This window comes from Coregonus lavaretus (genome assembly GCF_964263955.1).
Source record: "Coregonus lavaretus genome assembly, chromosome: 35".
Lineage (NCBI taxonomy): Eukaryota > Metazoa > Chordata > Actinopteri > Salmoniformes > Salmonidae > Coregonus > Coregonus lavaretus.
In genome coordinates, this window is record NC_140022.1 from 9002504 (window position 1) to 9021514 (window position 19011).

General features: G+C 44.1%; 1 protein-coding gene across 1 annotated transcript; it reads left to right on the top strand.

The window, feature by feature from the left end:
* Window positions 1–318: 318 nt before the first annotated feature.
* Window positions 319–13457, top strand: LOC311109554 (2-hydroxyacyl-CoA lyase 1-like; the record flags this gene model as incomplete). Its single annotated transcript, XM_084152474.1, has 9 exons — window positions 319–369; window positions 774–872; window positions 1102–1166; window positions 1326–1398; window positions 1587–1664; window positions 1841–1903; window positions 2995–3089; window positions 3437–3553; window positions 13436–13457. The coding sequence occupies 9 exons, from the start codon at window positions 319–321 to the stop codon at window positions 13455–13457; spliced, it is 663 nt and encodes a 220-aa protein (XP_084008600.1).
* Window positions 13458–19011: the final 5554 nt, after the last annotated feature.

Consider the following 19011-nt stretch of genomic DNA (forward strand, 5'->3'; position numbering starts at 1 on the left):
AATGAGGGCTTATTATGTATTTCTTGCAATAAAAAAAGAAAAATGCTACTAGTTTATTAAATATTCATGACTGCTATTGCACGGCTCATGTCCACACTTCTGTACAATAGGGGGCAGTAATGCACCATAATGTTGGATGCCAACTGCCTATAAACCCCACTGAAGAAGAAAAAGCTACTCATGTAATGCATGCTGGAAAGCAGACAAAACTAATGATTTGCAAGAGATCTAAACACGATTTATAAGCTACTGAACAACAAGTCCAAGAAATCATTGCTAACCGCGTTTGCACTTTGAACAGATTTCTCGACAATAATAATGAAAGATGTGACTGGGGCTCAGCTCATTGCAGAGGCACTAAAAGCTCAGGTGAAGTGTGTGCAATATATATAAAACAGTGTTATACTGTGTAACCGTGTTGCTAATAATATATTAGTCGCTGATCATGTCCTTGGCAGTGAGAATGTAACACTATGAGTTGTGAAAGTGTGCCATAGGTCATTGCACTGGTATAGCTAACTATTAATATTGTTGTAGAAAAACATTTAGATGTTTATGTGGAATAGTATATGTTAACACCCTTGTTGATGCATGCCAATGTGTGTGTCAATGCAAAGAAAATCTAAACTACATTGTACCAATTTATATACAATTCAGTATGAAAATGTATGCACTCACTAACTGTAAATCGCTCTGGATAAGAGCGTCTGCTAAATGACTAAAAATGTTTAAAAAAAGGTAAATATACTGTATCTACATGTAACTCTCTACAGAATGTAGAATATATGTTTGGAATAGTTGGTGTTCCAGTCATTGAAGTAGCTAAGGCAGCTCAAGCCTCAGGAATCAAGTATGTGGGAATGCGCAATGAACAAGCCATAAGCCACCTTTTTATTACTAAACCAGCTCTCCCCAAATCATGTGATATTAACTACCCGTACATAGACTACAGGAGCGTGTAGTGTGTGAGGGTCAGTTTCATAGCTTTTTTGCATTGCTAATTATGTCTGCCTGTCTGTCTGACCCTTTGTGTGTCTGTCTGCCTGTCTTCCTGTCTGTCCCTCTGTCTGTCTGTTCCTCTCCAGTCCAGGTGCGTGTCTGGTTGTGTCTGGACCGGGACTCATCCATGCACTTGGTGGAATGGCCAACGCTAACATGAACTGCTGGTATGCTAGAACTCCACAAACAGAAGACCCTACTACTCATGTTCAGTGGTCCTTTCAAAAGAAGGGATGCTATCCGCACACTGCAAAAAATGATCTGAGGACTCCAAACTATCTCAGATTGTCAGTTGATGTCATTGTGTGATACCTCTCTCTCTGTAGGCCTGTGATTGTTATTGGAGGCTCCTCCGATCAAAACCAAGAGACCACTGGGGCGTTTCAAGAGTTTCCACAGGTACCGATTGAACCATGATATTTATGACTTTTGAACATTAGGGGGTTGTTTCCCAGGACACAGATTAAGCCTAGTCATGGCCTAAAAAGCAAACTCAATAGAGAATCTCTGTCTGGGAAACTGGCCCTAGCAGTTTAATTGCTGAAAGAGGAAATCATTTGTTATTTGTGGTCCTCTTTCTCTGTCAGGTGGAGGCATGCAGATTGTACAGTAAGTTCTCTGCTAGGTCTAGCAGTCTGGATATGATCTCCTCAGTGGTAGAGGAGGTGTACAGTCTACTCTGACTCCCTCTGTGTAGTCCTCTTCATATCATTTGGTATCACCTGCAATTGTCTTTTTTCTGACCTCTAATTTTCCAGCTTAGCAAGGTACCTTAACTGCTTCATAAGAGCACAGCACAGCCTTAATTGATCTGAATGGAAGGGTGTTTGGTATGTCTAAGGCAGCACGCACTAGCATGTATGGACGTCCAGGTGCTGTATACGTAGACATATCTGGGGACATGGTCAATGCTAAATTGGACAGGAGCAGAGCCAGGTTAGTGGCCATCACTGTCTTTCATCCATTTAAAATGTATACTAATGTGTTACTGTTGAATATGTATACCTCTGAATTCACATCACCGTAGTCATTTTTATTTTATCTTGTTATACCTTTTAACGTCTGAAGTGAACCAGAAATTAAATTACTTAGAAAATATAGCACTATATCAAAATATTCTCATCAGAGAATAGCAATAAGCCTCGATAGACCTTCATGGTTTATTTACATATGCAATAAAGTTGCTAGGTAACATGTTTAATGTTTGACCTATTATTTATTATTTCCTTTGTCAGAGAGGTGCCCTGTAGTCCACCTCCTCCTGTGAGTATGGCTGACCATATGGCGATCACAGAAGCACTGGCGGTCCTGAAAGGAGCCAAACGGACTTTACTCATCATTGGCAAAGGTAGGCATTGCTTTTTTAATAGCCAGATAATCTGGGGGAAACAGAACTAAAATCTTGCATAATTGCGTCAGATACTTGGATAAGGTCTGGGGAGATGTTAAGAGAAAGATACTAACGCCACTTGCGAACTCTCCACCCCCCTAAACGGAAACTCTCTGCAAGTTTCCGGCAAGTTTATGGGCCAAATGTCCCCTCCCGTTCTGAAATTGAAAAGATACGAGCACCTGCGAAATCGGGATTTGTCCAAATGATTAGTGGTGAAAAATCAGCGTACCGGAACAAAGTTGTCACATCCCATTCTGTTGACAGACGCTACTTCCAGTTATGTTACGTGCGTCTGTCCAAGAGAGATCAATAGCCAGCTGAGACGCACTGTAACACATATAGCACTGTACCACGGTTCAGTTGAAAACTGGGCCACGTTCAGTCGACAAATGTTGTTGACATGATTTCTCATTCTACCTGTCCGAGAGGCACGTTCGTTCTACATGCTATATTTCTATCTGAACGTTGCACAACGTTTTGCTCAGCTGAATGCATCCCAGTTGTGAAGACCAGTCTGTTGAAATCCGTGTGGCAGTGCCCTCTGTCTGTGTCCCTCTGCAGGTGCAGCCCATTGAAGAGCAGAGGGGGCTCTGAAGGAGCTGGTGGAGGGGTGTGACCTGCCCTTCCTGCCCACCCCCATGGGTAAAGGGGTGCTGCCTGACGATCACCCCAGCTGTGTTGCTGCTGCCCGCTCCAGGTCAGCCTCTCCTTCTCTCAGCTGGCATCATATTCATGTACAGACCATTGACTGTATAAGTAGGACCAAGAATTTCCCTGACCATTTGAACGGACCACGAAACTCCTGAAATCCCTATCTATAACTAGTCTCTCCTGGCCAGGTCATGTCAATGTAAACTGGTGTCAATCAAACAACTACACTACTCCTATAACTAGCCTCTTTTCATTACATTTTGTTTTGTCCCTGCTCTCCTCCTCCTCTCTTCCTATCCTCCTCCTCCTCTCTTCCTATCCTCCTCCTCCTCTCTTCCTCCTCCTCCTCCTCTTCCTATCCTCCTGGTTCTATGGTCTTGGTGGGGACTGCAGAGCTCTGCTCCAGTCTGATGTTGTGGTCCTACTTGGTGCCAGACTCAACTGGATCCTGCACTTTGGCCTTCCCCCCAGGTTTGACACCCAAGTAAAGGTCATCCAGCTAGGTCAAAGGTCACCAGTAGGGTTTCTTTTTTTCCTTCTTTTTTTCGGATTCCAGATTTTCTGCTTATTCCGTTCTGATTTCTGGAATCTTCCAACAGGGATTTCTGGGAATTTGGGGAAAGTAACTGTAATTTTGCAACCCTAGTCACAGGTCATTTCATAGTGAACTACATTTCATTGTAACCAGGTATAAAGGTATTTGACTCAGTCTATTGGATTTAGTCTATCAATTATATAGCTTCTCTATAAGTCTTTGTGGTCTCTCCAAATAATGTCATGGCTGTCTTAGTGCTGTACAGTACATCTATATTTAAGCAATAAGGCCCGAGGGGGTGTGGTATATGGCCAATATACCACGTCTAGGGGCTGTTCTTAAGCACGATGCAACGCAGAGTGCCTCGACAATACAGCCCTTAGCCGTGGTATATTGGCCCTATACCACAAACCCCAGAGGTGCCTTATTGCTATTATAAACTGGTTACCAACGTAATTCGAACAGTCAAAATAAATTTCAAATCAAATCAAATCAAATTTGATTGGCCACATGCGCCGTAATACAACAGGTGCAGACATTACAGTGAAATGCTTACTTACAGCCCTTAACCAACAGTGCATTTATTTTAAACAAAAAAGTAAAAATAAAACAACAACAAAAAAAGTGTTGAGAAAAAAAGAGCAGAAGTAAAATAAAATAACAGTAGGGAGGCTATATATACAGGGGGGTACCGGTGCAGAGTCAATGTGCGGGGGCACCGGCTAGTTGAGGTAGTTGAAGTAATATGTACATGTGGGTAGAGTTAAAGTGACTATGCATAAATAATTAACAGAGTAGCAGCAGCGTAAAAGGATGGGGTGGGGGGGCAGTGCAAATAGTCCGGGTAGCCATGATTAGCTGTTCAGGAGTCTTAAGGCTTGGGGGTAGAAGCTGTTGAGAAGTCTTTTGGACCTAGACTTGGCACTCCGGTACCGCTTGCCGTGCGGTAGCAGAGAGAACAGTCTATGACTAGGGTGGCTGGAGTCTTTGACAATTTTGAGGGCCTTCCTCTGACACCGCCTGGTATAGAGGTCCTGGATGGCAGGAAACTTGGCCCCAGTGATGTACTGGGCCGTACACACTACCCTCTGTAGTGCCTTGCGGTCGGAGGCCAAGCAGTTGCCATACCAGGCGGTGATGCAACCAGTCAGGATGCTCTCGATGGTGCAGCTGTATAATTTTTTGAGGATCTGAGGACCCATGCCAAATCTTTTCAATCTCCTGAGGGGGAATAGGCTTTGTCGTGCCCTCTTCACGACTGTCTTGGTGTGTTTGGACCATGATAGTTCGTTGGTGATGTGGACACCAAGGAACTTGAAGCTCTCAACCTGTTCCACTACAGCCCCGTCGATGAGAATGGGGGCGTGCTCAGTCCTCTTTTTTTTCCTGTAGTCCACAATCATCTCCTTTGTCTTGGTCACGTTGAGGGAGAGGTTGTTATCCTGGCACAACACGGCCAGGTCTCTGACCTCCTCCCTCAACGTGACCCATGTTATACGGTCAGATATACCACAGCTTTCAGCCAATCAGCATTCAGGGCTCGAGTCACCCGGTTTATAAAAGGGAACGTGTGTGTGTCAGCCTTAGCATTATGTGGTGGTGCCTGGTTATTTCTGTTGTGTTTAGCTTGAGGTTTGGCCACTCCTCCAGCTGCTGTTACATGTGTCACGCACGGCGCTCTTCCTGTCGTGTCGTTGCTGGTATGTTGTAGTAACGTTCCACATACGTTATTTATGTCAAGGTCAATGTCAAGGTTGATCTGTGTGCTGAGGAGATGGGGAACAAGTGCAACCTGCTGCTGCTCTCCTGGGGGACATCAATACTATTGTCAAGCAGGTAACACAACACAGTCCTGGGGGACTGGAGATCCTGGTTTGAATCCAGGCTCTGTCGTAGCCGGCCGCGACCGGGAGACCCATGGGGCGGCGCACAATTGGACCAGCGTCGCCTAGGGTAGTGGAGGGAATGGCCGGCTCAGTTCGTAGAGCATGGTGTTTGCAACGCCAGGGTTGTGGGTTCGATTCCCACGGGGGGTATGAAAAAAAAAAGTTATGTATGCACTAACTGTAAGTCGCTCTGGATAAGAGCGTCTGCTAAATGACTTAAACATGTTAAATGTAGAGGGCCCCGTAAACAGTTCCACAAACGTCAGCATGAGTGCGCTGACTGTGGAAGCACTAATCACTGGACCAAAGCTCACTGTCAGATGCACCAGCTGTGCGTCAAGTGCTTTTCTCCGGGCCACATGAGCTTTGACTGTAGTGAGGCTGGGCAGCGACAGAACCCTGGATGTGGACAGACTGGCAGGTCTCAGGAAAACTAGAAAGCCTCCGTTCTGAGGAGGGCAATGTGGGGCATTCTTATTTTTCCTCCACTGATGATGATATCCAATCTGTTTATTCTTACTTTTGTGAGTCAGTACCCAAGAACAACACAGTCATTTTTCAGAACACAATGAGAATTAATCAGAAAGACAGTTTGTTTTACACCACTGTGCTAGTACAGGATAAAGTTGAGCTGAAGGGGATGTTAGATAGTGGGTCCATGGCTACTACTCTGCGCGCAGATATTGTACCTCGGTTGAGGGAGGCAGGAGTGGTAGAGGGGAACTTTCTAGCTCCTTCAGACATTATCCTGGTGGATTGTGGTGGGAACAAACTAGCCCAGTGGGCATGTGTGACTTAAAAATGCAACTTTATGGCTTCTGTTATGTAGTCCCAGTGCTTATTGTTGATGGGCAGGTTGATGAACTCATTGTGGGAACTAATGTGTTGAAGTCTCTGATTAGACAGTGAGTTTCTATGTGCTCACGCAGGTGCCCGAGAGCTGTGGCTGCACCAAGGGCTAAGCTATTGTGTGTTGTCTCTTCGTGTACAGGTATGTCATTTATTTTGTCAGAATTATGTTGTATATCATTTTACTTGTATTGTATAGTGTGTTGTTAGGCACGGAATGTGTGCATGCAGCACCTGTTCTCTTTTGCCTGACCTTCAACTAGCAAGGTGCCCGAGAGCTGTGGCTGCACCAAGAGCTAACATATTGTGTGTTGTCTCTTCGTGTGCAGGTCGAATAAAAATTATCCAACCATCAGAATTCCAGTTGTGGCAGTGTCCTAATTACGTGACCTGCCGACTGGTCAGCTCAAGCCGACCGCCGGAGCTGTGCATGTGGATGAGGTGCACGACCTGCGCATGTGAATTTGTTGATGGCTTACTGTAAGTGAATATATACTGTAAACAGTGAAAGTGAATGTAGCATATTCATTAGATACAGGTATTCGTGCTTATTTGTATGTTTTGGATGAATTTGTTTATTGCATTAATTTTTTGGGGTATTTAAATGCACTAAATTACATTGTATTTTAGTGCTCTGTTGAGCCATGGAAGATTCTCAAATCCATACTGGGGATTTTAGTGTGGGTAGAGGGAGGGGTGTCCTTCCATTTACACCAATTGTACAGTCAGCTCCTGGGAGTAGAGCGTTTGCTAGTCCTGAGTTTGCAAGCACTGGGAGGGGTAGGCTGTTTGTTCCACCTGACCAGGGTATCCCACCTCTGTCTTTTGAAGTACCATCATCCACAGTACTCGGTGATAATGGGATGCCTCCGAGTCAGCTTAGTGACCTTATTAAGCAGATTGGTTCAGAGATAGGAGAATCTATCAGAGCGAGTTTACTGCAGCCTGGGGTTTCAAGTCTTTCTCCTGCCCGTCCCCCTCACCAACCCCAGCAGTTTCCCCTGCCTGAGCAGTGTGGGTCAACCTTTATTGATGCGTCCAAGCTGAATCTGGTTGTGAAGTCAGATGTTAGTGCTCCACCTCTTTTTAGGGGTGATGGCTCAGATAAGTACTCTGTCCTGGAGTGGGAGGAGTTAATGGAAGTCTACCTAGAGAAGAGGGGTTACACTGGGTCTGGGAATGTTGGGGAGGTGATGTCTAGGCTCATGGGGAGGGCACGGGATGTGACCAAAGTCTGGAAGCGTAACAACCTTGTTGTCACAGATGTTAAGGCGGTGTTCAGTGTTTTCAAGCAACACTTTGGGGATACTGTCTGCTCAGGTATGCCATTAGCTGATTTCTATTCAATCAAACCATAAGCTAATGAGGGTCCAATATATTTCTGGATTAGGCTTAACAAAGCTGCAGAGGCAGCCGAACAGTACCTTGTGAGTGAGGGCAGGACCTTACCCAATCAGTGCTCAGAGTTGGCAGTCATGTTTGTACGCAACTGTCCTGATAAAGAGTTGGCCCAAGTGTTCAAGAGCAAACCCATTCGTGACTGGACAGCCAGTGAGGTACAGGATCGGTTGGATGAACTGTTAAGGGAACGTAAAGCATGTAGAACACAACTTTCACAGCAGGTTGCTGCTGTTTTTGACTGCCCTCAGGAGGGAGTGGGTCCTGTGAAAAGACCTAATGTGTCATCTTTTTCTCAATGTGGCCGTGAACCAGACCTGGCACCATCTGTATCTGAGGGTGGGACATTAAAGAAAGTTTTGACTTTGTTAGAGAAGGCTCTGGTCAGCAATACTCAGTCTGTGAGTGGCGCAGTGGTCTAAGGCACTACATCGCAGTGCTAGCTGTGCCACTAGATCATGGGACTAAACACCTCCCTCTGCAACTGGATCCTGGACTTCCTGACGGGCCGCCCCAAGGTGGTAAGGGTAGGTAACAACACATCTGCCACACTGATCCTCAACACGGGGGCCCCTCAGGGGTGCGTGCTCAGTCCCCTCCTGTACTCTCTGTTCACCCATGACTGCATGGCTAGGCACGACTCCAACACCATCATTAAGTTTGCCGACGACACAACAGTGGTAGGCCTGATCACCGACAACGATGAGACAGCCTATAGGGAGGAGGTCAGAGATCTGGCCGTGTGGTGCCAGGACAACAACCTCTCCCTCAACGTGACCAAGACAAAGGAGATGATTGTGGACTACAGGAAAAAAAAGAGGACTGAGCACGCCCCCATTCTCATCGACGGGGCTGTAGTGGAACAGGTTGAGAGCTTCAAGTTCCTTGGTGTCCACATCACCAACGAACTATCATGGTCCAAACACACCAAGACAGTCGTGAAGAGGGCACGACAAAGCCTATTCCCCCTCAGGAGACTAAAAAGATTTGGCATGGGTCCTCAGATCCTGAAAAAATTCTACAGCTGCACCATCGAGAGCATCCTGACTGGTTGCATCACCGCCTGGTATGGCAACTGCTTGGCCTCTGACCGCAAGGCACTACAGAGGGTAGTGCGTACGGCCCAGTACATCACTGGGGCAAAGCTCCCTGCCATCCAGGACCTCTATACCAGGCGGTGTCAGAGGAAGGCCCTCAAAATTGTCAAAGACTCCAGCCACCCTAGTCATAGACTGTTCTCTCTGCTACCGCACGGCAAGCGGTACCGGAGTGCCAAGTCTAGGTCCAAAAGACTTCTCAACAGCTTCTACCCCCAAGCCATAAGACTCCTGAACAGCTAATCATGGCTACCCGGACTATTTGCACTGCCCCCCCACCCCATCCTTTTTACGCTGCTGCTACTCTGTTAAGTATTTATGCATAGTCACTTTAACTCTACCCACATGTACATATTACCTCAACTACCTCAACTAGCCGGTGCCCCCGCACATTGACAATGCAACGGTACCCCCCTGTATATATAGCCTCCCTACTGTCACTTTATTTTACTGTATATATAGCCTCCCTACTGTCACTTTATTTTACTTCTGCTCTTTTTTTCTCAACACTTTTTTGTTGTTGTTTTATTCTTACTTTTTTGTTTAAAATAAATGCACTGTTGGTTAAGGGCTGTAAGTAAGCATTTCACTGTAATGTCTGCACCTGTTGTATTCGGCGCATGTGACCAATAAAATTTGATTTGATTTGATAGAGAACCTGGTTCGAATCCAGGCTCTGCCGTAGCCGTCCGCGACCGGGAGACCCATGGGGCGGCGCACAATTGGACCAGCGTCGCCTAGGGTAGTGGAGGGAATGGCCGGCTCAGTTCGTAGAGCATGGTGTTTGCAATGCCAGGGTTGTGGGTTTGATTCCCACGGGGGGTATGAAAAAATTTAATAACGTATGCACTAACTGTAAGTCGCTCTGGATAAGAGCGTCTGCTAAATGAGGGCAATGTGGGGCATTCTTATTTTTCCTCCACTGATGATGATATCCAATCTGTTTATTCTTACTTTTGTGAGTCAGTACCCAAGAACAACACAGTCATTTTTCAGAACACAATCAGAATGACAGTTTGTTTTACACCACTGTGCTAGTACAGGATAAAGTTGAGCTGAAGGGGATGTTAGATAGTGGGTCCATGGCTACTACTCTGCGCGCAGATATTGTACCTCGGTTGAGGGAGGCAGGAGTGGTAGAGGGGAACTTTCTAGCTCCTTCAGACATCATCCTGGTGGGTTGTGGTGGGAACAAACTAGCCCAGTGGGCATGTGTGACTTAAAAATTCAACTTTATGGCTTCTGTTATGTAGTCCCAGTGCTTATTGTTGATGGGCAGGTTGATGAACTCATTGTGGGAACTAATGTGTTGAAGTCTCTGATTAGACAGTTCAAATCAAATGACAGCTACTGGCGGGTGGCGGGTACACCAGGTTCCTCTAGCCAGTGTGATGTCAAATCTGGAGAGATGGAGAGGAGACTCCATCCCAGATAAAGTGGGCACCATTAAGTTGAAGATAGCAGTAACGCTCCAACCCATGAGTGAGCATCTGGTGTGGGGCCGCCTACCGCCAAAGACAAAACTCTCTGTGGGCAGTACTGTTGTTGTCGAGCCCAGCACGTCTCGTTGTGTGAATCGACACATACTAGTGGGGAGAGTAGTTACGCCTCTGTGGGGGGATGGATGGCTCCCTGTGAAGATTGTGAATCCAACAACATCGGCAGTTACCCTGAGACGAAATGCTAAAGTGGCGGATGTGTACCCTTGCATTGCATTGGAGTATTTTAATGATGTCAAGCAGCAAGCAGCTCATCAGAATGTGGCAAAGGCTCAATGTGACAGATCACATGGCAGTCTGACAGCTAAGAGTTCAGTTGGTGGCAGTGTAGATAATGGCAACAGTACACTGAGGAATCTTGGACTTCAAGGCCTGTCTGTTGAGGAGTGTCCAGTTTCACAGTTCTGGAAAGATAAACTTGTCAACTTAATTGGGAAGTATGACACAGTGTTCTCTAGACATAGCCTAGATTGTGGCGAGGCAAAGGAGTTCTGCCTTCGCATACGGCTGACTGATGACCGCCCATTTCGATGACCTTATCGTAGGCTGTCTCCAGCTCATTACCAAAAACTCAGGGAAACACTGGATGATATGGAGGAAAAGGAAATCGTCAGAAAATCCAGCAGCGAGTATGCCTCACCATTGGTGCTGGTATGGAAAAAGAATGGGGACTTGCGCCTATGTACTGACTTCAGGTGGTTAAATGCCCGCACAGTAAAGGATGCTCATCCCCTGCCTCATCAGGCTGATGTACTGGCCGCGCTGGGAGGTAATGCCTTCTTCAGCACAATGGATTTGACGTCAGGGTATTACAACGTGCCACTGCATGAAGAGGACAAAAAATACACTGCCTTTTCCTCCCCTTTAGGTCTGCACGAGTACAATCGGTTACCTCAGGGCCTCTGCAACAGCCCGGCTACTTTTATGAGAATGATGCTGACCATCTTTGGTGACCAAAACGTTCTAAGTCTCCTTTGTTACTTTGATGATCTGATGGTTTTTGCTAAGACGGAGGAAGAGAGTCTGCAGAGACTTGAGATGGTTTTTCAGCGGTTGCAGGCGCACAACCTTAAACTGTCTCCGTCTAAGTGCAAGTTTCTGAGGAGGTCTGTAAAGTTTTTGGGCCACATCATTTCTCAGGAGGGTGTAGCCACTGACCCTGCTAAAGTTCAAACCATTTTGAATGTGACTGAGAGTGAAGCTGAGAGTGAAGCTGATGGTGTCACACCGTCTCCTATCAAAATAGGTTCTTTCCTTGGTATGGTAGTATACTATTAGCACTACATTGAGAATTGTTCCATGGTTGCTAGGCCATTGTTTCAGCTAACTACAGGTCAGAAGAAGCCTAGGAGAGGCAAGGGTAGGAAGAGGCCTGGTCCCCCTCGCAGGCTCACTGCTGCAGACTGGACTGCCGAATGTCGACTCGCTTTTGAAGCTTTGAAATCAGCACTAGTTGACCAGGCACTGCTGGTTCATCCAGAGTTTTCTCAGCCATTTCTACTTTCCGTGGATGCATCTACTAGTGTTTTGGGAGCTGTACTATCACAAGTGCAAGATGGGAAGGACATAGCCAGGCCGATAGCTTTTGCTAGTAAATCTCTTAATCATGCACAATCCAAGTATCCTGCTCACCGGCTGGAATTTCTAGCCATGAAATGGGCCATTCATGATAAATTCAGCCATTGGCTGCGAGGGCATAAGTTTACTGTGTGGAACGACAACGATCCACTCAAATATATTCTTACAAAGCCGAGACGATGCATGCGAGCAGAGATGGGTTGCAAAGCTGGCACCCTTTGAGTGGCGCAGTGGTCTAAGGCACTGCATCGCAGTGCTAGCTGTGCCACTAGAGATTCTGGTTCGAATCCAGGCTCTGTCGTAGCCGGCTGCGACCGGGAGACCCATGGGGCGCCGCACAATTGGCCCAGCGTTGTCCAGGGTAGGGGAGGGAATGGCCGGCAGGGATGTTGCTCAGTTGGTAGAGCATGGCGTTTGCAACGCCAGGGTTGTGGGTTCGATTCCCACGGGGGGCCAGTATGAAAAATAAAAATGATGTATGCACTCACTAACTGTAAGTCGCTCTGGATAAGAGCGTCTGCTAAATGACTAAAAATGTAAAATAAAAATGATATCCAGTACATACAGTGGGGAGAACAAGTATTTGATACACTGCCGATTTTGCAGGTTTTCCTACTTACAAAGCATGTAGAGGTCTGTAATTTTTATCATACATACACTTCAACTGTGAGAGACGGAATGTAAAACAAAAATCCAGAAAATCACATTGTATGATTTTTAAGTAATTAATTTGCATTTTATTGCATGACATAAGTATTTGATACATCAGAAAAGCAGAACTTATTATTTGGTACAGAAACCTTTGTTTGCAATTACAGAGATCATACGTTTCCTGTAGGTCTTGACCAGGTTTGCACACACTGCAGCAGGGATTTTGGCCCACTCCTCCATACAGACCTTCTCCAGATCCTTCAGGTTTCGGGGCTGAGATCCCCAAAGCCTACAAGAATTCTGATAGTGAAACTCCACTCAGCTGGGATGGTGCTGTGCCTGATGTTGTTAACTTGGTTGAAGATGCTTTGTCAGTCTGGTCTGTGACAATCTACCAGGATTCTGATCAGTCGTCTGACACTACTAGTGTTGAGTCGGAAATTGAAAGTGTGCTGGCTCCGGATATGCTGATCTGTAGTACTCCCCAACCTGAGGTTAGACCTTTGAGCACGGTTGGTGCTGTCCGTGACATTCCTGCTAGGTTTTTGGGTGAGGGTGTTCGGACTAGACTAGGTAGATGTTATGTGGGCAGCTTGTCTCTCCCTTTTCTGTTTCCCTTCCTCCTTGTTTTGTCCCCTCTTTTTCTGTTGTATCTGTATGTGTGTTTGTCCCCTTTATGTGGGTGTCTCTGGAGTGGATCAGGGGGCGTGCTCAGGATCTGCCTCTCCTGTGCAGCTGCGGGTTGTTTCCAGTGATTCCTGCCTACGCAGCTACATCCTATTCTCTCATCAACCTGCACTACTTATTCCTGGGCATGGCTCTCCACCGGCGCCAGATCGTTGTTCTTACCAGAGCGGTAACTTGGCTCACCAGTAGAATTATTTTGTCTTTGTCTTCAGCCTGGCTCTGTACTCTCCATAACTTGTCGTTTGTTTTGTCTTCAGTGCAGACATACCTCCCAACCTGCCTGCCTGCCTTCCCGCCTGCCGGTCTGCCTGCCTGCCTCAGCCTCTCCTTCCTCCGGAGCCGACTAGCCCACTCTGTTCCTTTTCTTCAGTTGATTTTTGGACTAAGACACTTTGAACTTTTATTAAAATAATTTTTATTTCTTCCACTCCCTTTGTCGTGTTTGTTTCTCTGAGTGCTGGGTTGAACCATAGCCTTAACAGTAGATTTATTAATCCAGTGAATAGGCTAATCCAAACTATGTCTACACAGGAAATGAAACAATTCTTGGTTTCTCAGTGATGGTAGGATATTGCCTACCTTTTCTTTGTTGTGTGTATGTGGTAATCTAAGTGGGTCTTAGAGTGATTTGTGGGTTTGTCTAATATTTTTGACAATTCATGTAACTTTGTGTGTAGTTCATCAGCATAAAATGTATTTGGCATTTTTTGTATAGGGTTGAATAAGGGATTAGCTACCTCTTATTTTTCCTAATCCTTCACGGGATAGCTTTCCAGCTGATCGACCATTTGTGGGTCTAGAATTAAGGGACTACACTGGATTACTCTGTCGCCCTGTGGGTGTGGAATATTTTTTTTTCTTTCTTTGCTTTGTTACCTTCGAGGTTATGTGTTTTGTTTTGTGTTTATAATATAGTGTAAAACAGTAGGGGTGAATGTAGTAGTGTGATGTTGTTCCCCTAGATTATGCACCAAGTTGCACACAAGGACAGTTCAACTAGGCCAGGTCAAGAGGGGATGTTAATAAGTTAATAATAATAATAATAATAATATTAATTCAATGTGGTTTTTATTTAATTACAGCTGCATAGCTAATGTAATTTTTTGGTGTACAAACATTTTTATAATAATAATAATAATAATAATAATAATAATAATTTATATATCTATATTGTAAATACACCTAATTGTAAAAGGTTTGTATATTTTGGTTTGGTCCATCGCGGGTTATCTGTATTTATGTACCCTCTTATTGTTCTCTTTTGCCTGTCCTTCAACTAGCAAGGTATGTTGTCCTTGGCGCCGTAATTTGTCAATATAAAACTGTGGTAAAGTTACACAAAGTGCTGTTACGCAACTATAGGTTTTGTTACAATGTGGACAATATAAAGATTTATGTTAACAACTTTCACCAAGCTCGCTAATTTGGGTACCTATTGTAACTCGGGAGTATTTGGGTCAGTGTTTGAGTGAGTTTCTATGTGCTCACGCAGGTGCCCGAGAGCTGTGGCTGCACCAAGGGCTAACCTATTGTGTGTTGTCTCTTCGTGTACAGGTATGTCATTTATTTTGTCAGAATTATGTTGAATATCATTTTACTTGTATTGTATAGTGTGTTGTTAGGCACTGAATGTGTTTATGCAGCACCTGTTCTCTTTTGCCTGACCTTCAACTAGCAAGGTGCCCGAGAGCTGTGGCTGCACCAAGGGCTAACATCATTTTTTTGTCTCTTCGTGTGCAGGTCGAATAAAAATTATCCAACCATCAGAATTCCAGTTGTGGCAGTGTCCTAATTAAAAGTACACAACGCAGAACGAACCACGCTGCATATGCATAATGATGTAGTAAACAACATCGCTCTGCGTGGGAACTTTTGGTGGGGGGGAAGTAGACTTTATAAGTCTCCATGGTGGGTAAAGACCATCACTTCGTTGTCTTGTTGGGAATAGTAATAATTTGTGACAGTACGCATTGTATTAGTCTAACGGTTGTTTTTAATTTAGTTTCTCACATTAAACAGACATTTGAGAAGGATTTGAGAAGCGAATTGCTTGCAGTTGTACCTATGACACACAGACACACTAAAGCTGTACAGTGTAGTTAGAAAAGTCAATTTACATTATTTGCAGATGTGTTCCCTTTTATTTACAAATCGAAAAATGTAACATTTGAAATGAATGTGGCAGAACAGTTAAGCATAGAGTTCCTGTGGGAGTCTTCTCCTTCAGTCTTTTTGCCTCCTATGCCTCGTTTCCTATTAGATGGGATTTTCCCAATGCCAAGTTCACCTGAGACAGCCGCTATCCAGTGTCATGTGTTGCTGAATTACAGATCTCGCTATCCCAATGTCGCTGCTGTCCATGGTGCTGAAATATCCAATCTCGGCTATTTGCATACATAGGACCATCCACACTTGACACCACACACACAAGTTAATGCTAATATCACACACACTTTTGAACATTGCACAACCTGCAACAAGACACTGAAACAGCACTTAATTTCAAGTTTGTTTGTTTCTGAATAAAGATGTGAAGAATGAAATCAATGTGTGGAAGGAGATTGGACAATGTATAGGCATTCCCTATAGCTATATTTGACTGGAGCATGATCAGATTGCTTTGTTTCAGCCAGAATGGAAATTTGGTCTGAGAAACTATGCCCATTATAGCATGACTATTTCAGACAGAATTCACTTAATATTGTCTGTAAAAATATAAATATGGCAATGTTTATATGACCCCCTTTCAAACATTCACATATTTATCATTTTCTTGCAGATATACAGTACATTCAGAAAGTATTCATACCCCTTAACTTATTCCACATGTTGTTTTCTTACAGCCTGAATTCAAAATGGATTCAATTATAATATTTTCTCTCACGCAGCTACATACAATACCCCATAATGACAAAGTGAAAACACGTTTTTGAAATTTTTGCAAATGTATTGGAAATGAAATACAGAAATATCTCATTTATATAAGTATTCACACCCCTGAGTCGATTAAAGCTGTGTCTTTCTGGGTAAGTCTCCAAGAGCTTTGCACAACTGGATTGTAAAATATATGCAATATACATTATATAGACAGCCATTTTTTTTTTTTGCCATAAGTTTTCAAGCCAAATTAAGTCAAAACTGTAACTAAGCCACTCAGGAACATTCAATGTCATCTTGGTAAGCAACTCCAGTGAATATTTGGCCTTGTGTTTTAGGTTATTGTCCTGCTGAAGAGGGAATTTGTCTCCCAGTGTCTGTTGGAAAGCAGACTGAACCAGGTTTTCCTCTAGGATTCTGACTGTACTTAGCTCTATTCTGTTTCTTTTTATCCTAAAAAAGTCTCTAGTCCTTGCCAATGACATGCATACCCATAACATGATGCAGCCACCACCATGCTTGGAAATATGAAGAGTGGTACTCAGTGATGTGTTGTGTTGGATTTGCCCCAAACATTACACTTTGTATTCAGGACATAAAGTTAATTTCTTTGCCACATTATTTGCAGTTTTACTTTAGTGCCTTATTGCAAACACAATGCATGTAAGGTTTCCTTCTTTTACATTTACATTTTAGTCATTTAGCAGACGCTCTTATCCAGAGCGACATACAGTTAGTGAGTGCATACTCTGTCAATTAGGTTAGTATTGTGGAGTAACTACAATGTTGATGATTCATCCTCAGTTTTCTCCTATCAAAGCCATTAAACTTTCTAACTGTTTTAAAGCCACCATTGGCCTCATGGTGAAATCCCTGATAGTTTTCCTTCCTCTCCTGCAGCTGAGTTAGGAAGGACGCCTGTATTTTTGTAGTGACTGGGTGTATTAATACACCATCCAAAGCGTAATTAATACCTTCACCATGCTCAAAGGAATATTCAATGTCTGCTTTAATTGTACCCATCTACCAAAAGGTGCCCTACTTTGCGAGGCATTGGAAAACCTCCCTGGTCTTTGTGGTTGAATCTATGTTTCAAATTCACTGCTGGACTGAGGGACCTTATAGATAATTGTATGTGTGGGGTACAGAGATTATGTAGTCATTTGAAAATCACTATTATTGCACACATAGTGAGTCCATCTAACTGATTATGTGACTTGTTAAGCACATTTTTACTCCTGAGATTATTTAGGCTTGCCATAACAAAGGGGTTGAAAACTAATTGATTAGATTACTAGATACTAGACTCTGTCAATATGTTTTTGGAAGTGGCTCTGCATTTCTTGCATACACATCATATTTATGTAAGGATTATGACGACCTTCTAAAAGGACAAAGCTGTTTATGTGTGTTCCCTTGTCTCCACTGTCACCACATCCCTCGATGTGTGCAAACAGAGCATCTATATCAGGGATGGGCAACTCCAGTCCTCGGGACCTGATTGGTGTTACACTTGTTCCCCAGCCCCAGCTAACACATTTGACTCTAATAATAAATTACTCATGGGCTTCAGTTTAGAATGCAATAAGTTTAATCAGCTGTGTTTGCTAGGGATGGGGAAAAAGTGTGACACCACTCCGACCCCCAAGGACTGGAATTGTCCATGCCTGATCTATATGGTAGGACCAGTACCAGATTAATATGGAGGCGAAAGAAACGCACACCTATTTAGGCGAGGTGCTGGCTATCGGAGTAGAACACTTGAAAAAGAAAAGGAGAGCCGCACACTCTAGGAGCTCAGATGCAATAATTGAATAACTTAATAACCAACGTCAGGATACCCTGATGAAGACAGCTTGTCTGTCGAAACTTTGGTTATTAGGTTATTAAATTATTGCATCTGAGCTCCTAGAGTGTGCGGAAAAAGTGTGACACCACTCCGGCCCCCAAGGACAGGAATTGTCCATCCCTGATCTATATGGTAGGAACTGTACCAGACCTGAATGAATGTGTCTGTTTTGAATATTCACGGAGACAGAATGATGTGGTTGATAGCAGAGACGTCATGCCCAAAGGGGGCACAGGGTCACCTGCCCCCTCAGATTTGTGATGTTTAAATTTGTCTTGTTATTTTTTCTCTGTCATACTACTAACCATGAAGTTGGCTTTAGCTAGCCCAGATAGGATCCCATTCTCCCAACCTAATAACTACACTGAACAAAAATATTAACGCAATATGTAAAGTGTTGGTCCCATGTTTCATGAGCTGAAATAAAAGCGTGAAATATTTTGTTCGCACAAAAAGCTTATTTTTCTCAAATTGTGTGCACAAATTTGTTTACATCCCTGTAAGAGAGCATTTCTCCTTTGCCAAGATAATCCATCCACCTGACAAATATGGCATATCAAGAAGCTGATTAAACAGCATGATAATTACACAGGTGCACCTTGTGCTGAGGATAATAAAATGCCACTCTAAAATGTGCAGTTTTGTCACACAACACAATGCACAGATGTTTCAAGTTTTGAGGCAGCGTGCAATTGGCTTACGGACTGCAGGAATGTCCACCAGAGCTGTTAACAGATATGTTTATGTTAATTTCTCAACCATAAGCCAAGGCGGCTTTAGAGAATTTGGCAGTACTTCTAACTGGCCTCACGACTTCAGACCACTTGTAAAGCAGCGTATGGGCGAGCTGTTGGCTGATGTCAACGTTGTGAATGCTCCATGGTGGCAGTGGGGTTATGGTATGGGCAGGCATAAGCTACAGACAATGAACACAATTGCATTTATCGATGACAATTTGAATGCACAGAGATACCGTGGGATAGTGTACGTGCACAAAGTGAGTTTGTAACATGTATATCATTCTTACTTGTTGTTCTTTATATTTACTACCATTGCCTATTG